The sequence below is a fragment of the Pinus tabuliformis genome, chromosome X (assembly GCF_031772625.1).
Source record: "Pinus tabuliformis cultivar Carrire ecotype Pingquan chromosome X, CPIR1, whole genome shotgun sequence".
NCBI lineage: Eukaryota > Viridiplantae > Streptophyta > Pinopsida > Pinales > Pinaceae > Pinus > Pinus tabuliformis.
Genome location: NC_142308.1, coordinates 136306904 through 136313910, shown reverse-complemented (window position 1 = coordinate 136313910; position 7007 = coordinate 136306904). Strand labels below are relative to the sequence as shown.

Sequence of the window (7007 nt, the reverse complement as noted above, 5' to 3'; positions counted from 1 at the left end):
TAATATTTTCCTTGTTGTAGATTGATAAATGTCCCTTTCTTCATTCTAACTTTCTTGTTAAATATACTGTGCAACTAGTGTTCATTCTTCTTTGATTATGTATTTCTTTAACAATTCTTTCAAGACATTCTAAGGGTTTCTCTCCCCCTAAGATGTTGCTTCTTTAACTTGTTATAACCAATATCCTTCATTTCTTTCATGAGCATCTCCCCCTTAGGCAATGATAGCTTCATTTTTCTATCTCAAGTTGTTCCTTTTTCTTACCCTTCCATACCTTTGTTGGATTCCTTCTGTTTTTGTCTGCATTTCTTTTTTATTTACAGTTTGGTCTACTTTGATTTTCTTTCATCGTATTTTTGGAGTTCTTTAGGGCATATGGAAACCTGCAGTCATTTTATTTGTATCTAAGGTTTCTACATAAATAGCACCTTAATTGACCAAGGCATGGTGGAAATGGTGTGTGGCTTATTGTGCCCCTTTTTACAAACAATTTAAATTCAACAACTTCATGTCCATATTCATTGCACATATAACAATAACCATGAAAATGATTTGTGTACCTGGAGAATGAATGTCTTGTATGTTTGATTGCTTGAGGGAGCCTTCTCATTTGCTTCATATTTTGCTGATTATTCCTTTTTTGTTTGCTCTTACAATATGTTTCCATATGTCCATGTTCATGGCAAGAAAACATGTGATGTTTTTCCCACGTGCAAAGAATCTCCTTTGAGATCTTCTGAACTTGTTCAACTCATTTTCAGGAGAAAATGATTTTCGTGCAGTTCACCCTTTCTTCATCTCATTCGTTGGTTTTTGATATTACTTCTTGTTTTTGTTTTATTATTTATTAATCATGGTGCTTTTCCCTTTTATAGTTGCTTCATTATCATCTTTAATATCTTCCTTTGATGAGTTCTTCATGGAGGAACGTTCTCTTCTAACTGCTTACACAATCTATTCTTTTCTTGTAAATCACTTCTAGTTGAATCAACCTCGACTTCTAATCTTTTACATTGTAGGTCTCTCTCCTTGAATTTACTTCTCATCACCTCTTATAGTCTCCTTTATTCTTCAAGTTGTGTCTTCACGTTGAAAATTTCCTCCTTGTACTCATGCTCTCTCTCATCACATATCTGCACCAGTTTCTTCAAATCTTTGTTTTCATTTTTCAAGCTTTCTATACTATCCAATTATAAATCAAGCCTAGCTTGATTTTCATATGTATTTTCTTCATGAGAGTCAAGTACATTCACACAAGTAGAGGTTTCATTTACTTAACACTTTCCTTTTGACATGGTTTTTTCTCCTTCCTCTTTCTCTTTCCTTTCTCTACATTGTTGCTGCTAGCCTCTTCATGCATGAGCTGCAATCTATCCTAGATTTATTTTACAGAAGAAAAATATGTTATTGTATCAAGATCCTTATTATGAAGAGTGTTATATATAACACATTTTTCCTTAGCATTCCACTGTTGTTCTTTCAAAGAGGGAGATTCTTTGTAGTAACCATCACATACAAGCTTCCATACACTAGGTCCATAAGCTATCAGTTCAATTTTAATTTTATCTCTCTATTCATGAAAGTTTGATGTACTAAGCACATGCACACTTTGATAGTCCATGATTCAACTAGATCTACCTTCAAGTTGTTAGGCTTATACAGAAGGAACCTGCTCTGATACCAATTGATGAAAACTTGACTAAACTGAGAGGAGGGGAGTGAATCAATTTAGTATATTCATGGACATTAATATTATTTTTATTAATCTCATTAACTGAAACATTGCATGAGCAGATTAACAAATAATGACTAGCATATTGAATATGTGAACAAAAAGTAATAAGCTAATCAAAACATCATATCAGCCCATAATAACAACACATATTGACACGCCCGTGAGATTTGCTGCCGTGCTCTACAGCCCTCGGCTCTGAACCCTGAGGCTTGCACTTTGCACGACCTGCAAGCAGCGAGCTCACCCGTTCTTTGCCGATCTGACCCCTACGGACTTCTGCATGCTGCAGTTGGGCTGTTTCATGGATCGATTTGCTGGATTTTGACAGTCCTGCTCCTGGGGATTGAATCTATGGAGGGGTTGGGCTCTCCTCAGGCGGCTCCCCGGCCTCCTCCACCGATTTCACTTTCTGAGGCCTTCTCCCAGCTCTTGGCTGGTCTCCCTAAGAAGAAAATCGCTGAAGCTGCGAAGTTTGTTAAAAAACTGGATGATATTCCGGTGATCTCTCTTCCTCCAGAAACCCCGATCCAAGTTGCTCTGTCGTTAGCTGAACGGGCTCTCATCAGCCAGTTCACTGGGCTATGGCCATCTCCAAAATCCACCGAGAGCTGGGTCATCAGAAACTGGGCACCGCTAATCAAAGAAAAGGTCACCTCATACTTTTTGGGGAGAGGATACTTCCTCTTCGAATTCACATCAAAGGAAGACAAAGACCTGATCTTCCAAAACGGCCCCTACTTCATGGGCCCTCAGGGTTTTTATCTAAACAATTGGACCCCGGACTTCGATCCGATAGTAGATGTGCCCAAAGTAGTCTCGGTGTGGGTCAGACTTCCAAATCTTCCAGTACATTGTTGGAATTGGGACTCACTGAGACACATTGGAAATGCCCTAGGGAAATTCATAGACCGAGCAAATAATAAAGACCAATATGACTGTGCCAGGATCTGTGTAGAGGTTGATCTGGAGGTGGGACTACCAGAGGCCATCACAATAAAGGTCGGAAGTTGGACGCATTTACAGAAATTGGATTATGAGCAGCTGCCCTTCAAATGCCGGAAATGTCATGTTTATGGACACTTCGCCAGAGATTGCCCGACCAACAATGAGGCTGCGCAGGGGAAGGAGGACGGATGGAACCAAGTCAAGCGATCCAAATCGCATCCTAAGAATCAGAAACCGGGAGGCCCTAACGGCAAAGGGCCTCATCAGACCACTGCCCACCAGATCCCGACCAAGACTGCGCCAGAAAACAAGTTCGACCCTCTGAGCTCACAAACAGAAGGCACCCAGGAGGTCGAGGTACAAAAGGAGACAGAAATGACTCAGGAGACCGAGGTCCATAAAACAGCTCCTTCAGGCAAAGGTACCCCCTCAGCCTCCCCCAAAGGAGCCAATACTGAAGATCCCAAAGGTAAGATTTTAGAAGAGGAGGAAGAAGAACAGGAATCTGAAGAATCAGAAGAGGAAGGGGAAATAGGAGAGTCCCAAACCTTGGTAAGAAGATCTACAAGAGGCCGGAAAACTGACAGGGAAAAAAGGGAGCAGGAGACCTACAAAGAAAAACTTCAGGGCAGCCAACCAACCTTGGAAAAACTGCTAGCTCCAAAGTCAAAGATGTCGAAAAATCAGACCCAAGGCTCCAAGGGAGCCCACCAGAAACACAAATAATGAAGATCATCTCCTGGAATTGTAGAGGTATGGGGAGCAAAGCTAAGGAAGAAGCCATCAGAAGCTTAATCAGAACAGAGACTCCAGACATACTTCTCGTCCAGGAGACAAAGTTGGAAGACATAGTCTTCCTTCAAACAAGCAAGAAACTCTGGTTCAAAAGTGAAGCAAGAGCAATCTCTGCCCGGGGAGCCTCGGGAGGAATTGGCACTTTATGGAACATTAGCAAATTTGCAGTCCTATTTGAGACTAGAAATACCCACCAGTTGCTGCTGAAAATGCAGAATCTAGACACTAAGGAATTTTTTTGTCTTTTTAATGTTTACTCTCCTGTCAATGTCGGGGAAAAAAGGACTGTTGGGATTCCATAAGGCAACAAGCAGATTTGACAAACATGGAAAATATAATTATTGCCGGAGACCTCAATCTCACTCTCCATTCATCTGAAAAAAGGGGAGGCAGCATAGTACGTGATCCAGCAAGGGAATGGGTGGAGGACATTTTGCAGGACTGGGACATGCTAGATATCAAACCCTCTTCCGGTAAGTACTCTTGGTCTAATAAAAGAATGGGCCCTGGTCATATTGCTGCCAGGCTAGATAGATTTTTTATTCAAAGTTCCTACTTGCTGCTAGGCCTAGAACCAAGAATGCATATTCTTGCTAATAGCATCTCGGACCATAAGCCCATAAAACTAGAGCTTCTAGCTCATCTTGATTTGGGTCCTATCCCCTTTAGATTTAGCCCGCTCTGGATAAAGGAGCCAGACTTCATGCAAATTGTCAAGGATTGTTGGAATCAGCCTGTCAAAGGTTCACCTTTCTATATCTGGGAAGAAAAGCTTAGAAGGGTAAAAGGAGCTCTCAAAAGATGGGTTAAAACTCTGTCCAATCCGGCTACAGAAAGAAAATCCATGAAAGCCTCGCTTGCCTCCCACCAAAAGCGTATGGAGAATGATACAATCACTAAGGAGTTATTAGATCAGGAATCTCATCTGCAACAGTGCTTCCACAAGGCTTGCTTAGCTGAAGAAGAATATTGGAGATTAAAATCCCGCAATCTCTGGCTCAAAGCAGGGGATAGGAACACTGCATTTTTTCACAAACAAGCCCAGGCAAGGAAATGCTTCAACACTATCTCTGAGATTAAAGAGGATAATGACATTCATAAGGATTTTGAGTATATAAAGAAAGCAACCTTTTTACACTTTCAAAACTTGTATAGTGAGGACAAGGATCCGAATCAATATTCAGATCTGCTAGACGTTATACCTTCTGTAATCTCTCAGCGTACAAAGGAAACTCTTGAGGCCAAAGTTACTAAAGATGAAGTGAAAAAAGCCCTCTTTGATATGGATCCGGATAAGGCCCCTGGGCCGGATGGCTTCTCTGCCAGATTTCTCCAAGCTTGCTGGCCGATTATAGAAAAGGATCTACTCAAAATGGTGCAAAAGTCTCAGAACACTCAGAAAATAGGAGGCAGCACAAATTCTGCTTTCTTAGCCCTTATACCCAAGGAAAAAGGCGCCAACATCTTCAGCAGATTTCGTCCGATTTCCCTATGTAACACTGGATACAAATTAATCACCAAAGTAATTGCAAACAGATTGAAGCTCATTCTACCCAAAATAATCCCTGAGAACCAAGGAGGCTTCATCCAAGGAAGGCAGATCGTGGACAACTTCATTCTCGTCCAAGAGGCAATTCATTCAAGTCTTCTCCGAAAAGAGCAAGGTATGGTAATTAAACTTGATTTAGCCAATGCATTTGATCGAGTAAATCATAGCTTTCTTTTAAATGTTATGAGCAAATTTGGTTTTGGAGAAAATTTCATTAAATGGATCTGGGCATGCATCTCGGAGCCATGGATCGCCCCACTAGTGAATGGAAGAGCCACTGATTTTTTCAAAGCTTCGAGAGGACTTAGACAGGGGTGTCCTTTATCCCCTCTGCTTTTTGTCATCCAAGCTTCTGTCCTCAGCTTCCTGTTAGACAAAAAGATGCAAGATCAAGACATCAATGGATTGTGTATTGCAAGAGGGGTAAAAAACATAAACCACGCCTTGTTTGCGGATGACACTTTGTTACTGGGACCTGCCACTCTCTCCTCTGCATCAAAATTCAAAGCGGTTTTGGATGAATTCAGTAAGGCCTCAAGCAGCGCTGTAAATAAGAGCAAATGCCACATCTACAGCTGGAATACTACGCCCAGGTTGCTATCTGACATTTCTAGATGCTTGGGCTTCGCAGCCTCTTCCTCCTGGTCATCTTTCAAATATTTGGGTCTACCTGTATATCATAAGAGACCTACAAGCAAAGACTGGCTCCCACAGCTGGAAAAATTTAAGTCAAAGATACAAGCTTGGGGCTACTCCTGGCTCAATACTGCTGGAAAATCAGTTTTAATTAAATCAGTGCTTATCAGTATCCCTTTATTCCAATTCACTGGGCTTCTTGCTCCGGCAACCATCATTAAAAAAATGGAAGAATATATTCGGAGGTTCTTCTGGAAGGGAGGAAAACAAAACGAAAATAAGATTCCTCTTATCAGTTGGGAAACCATTACCAAGCCACTGTGGGAGGGGGGCTTAAATTTTAAAAATCTCTGCCAGCAGAATGTGGCAATGGCAGCAAAGATCATATGGAAAATCATTGCACCCAATCCTGGCTGGGCTCAAGTGGCTCTCTGGAAAAAATATTTCAGAGGACCCCGCACCAGATGTTTAGATAATGTTATTCAAAGGCCTAACTCGGCATTCCTGAAGCTGTACGCTAAAGCTGCCCCTCTAATTACAACACACTCCTATTGGATCCCAGGTAATGGCAAAAAGGTCAGCATTTGGACTGACAAAATCATGAATAAAGAATCAATTGAAAACAGAGCCTCAATTAGCACGCTGCGTTGCTGGATGGACAGAGAGGGACTGCGCATGCTGTGGGATATTTCTCTATGGAACAACTCTACTTGGGCAGGTTGGAAACGCATCGAGGTGCCGGATCAATTGACAAATGAATGGGCCACGTTACTTGATTGCTTGCATGGATTGGCGCCCACGCACATGAGGAAGAGAGACCTGAAAGGTTGGGGGCCGAACACCAGAGGTTACGCAGTCTCCCTAGGGTACGTCAAATTGAATGAGAGACCATATGTCCCCCCTAATCCAGCTCCATGGCGAGGTGTATGGCGCACTCCTTCATGGCCCAAAATTGACTTCTTTGCCTGGCTTCTCTGCCACGGTAAAATCTTAACTTATGACATCTTACAGAGGAAAGGTTTCTACGGTCCCTCCATCTGCTCATTGTGCAGTGAAAATGCAGAGACAACAGTTCATTTGATTCTAGAGTGTAACTTCTCCAAGCAGGTATGGTTTTCCTTTATTCATAATTTGGAACCTAATATCATGCTCCCTTGCACCATGGCGGATCTCTTCTCAAACTGGGCAACCAGATACCCTGGCCCAGCTCCTAAAAATCAGATCATTAAAACTGCGTGGGCAGTCCTCCCAAAGATTATAAGCTGGCAGATATGGCTAGAACGTAACAGAAGAATCTTCAGAAATACAAAGCAGAATCACAAGATTTTAGAAAACAAAATCAAATGC

General features: G+C 41.9%; 1 protein-coding gene across 1 annotated transcript; it reads left to right on the top strand.

The window, feature by feature from the left end:
• The first annotated feature begins 3800 nt into the window (after positions 1-3800).
• Positions 3801-6741, top strand: LOC149138837 (uncharacterized). The gene is made up of 4 exons (XM_089450510.1): positions 3801-4408; positions 4631-4968; positions 5656-6526; positions 6672-6741. The coding sequence occupies exons 1-4, from the start codon at positions 3801-3803 to the stop codon at positions 6739-6741; spliced, it is 1887 nt and encodes a 628-aa protein (XP_089306636.1).
• The last annotated feature ends 266 nt before the right edge of the window (positions 6742-7007 follow it).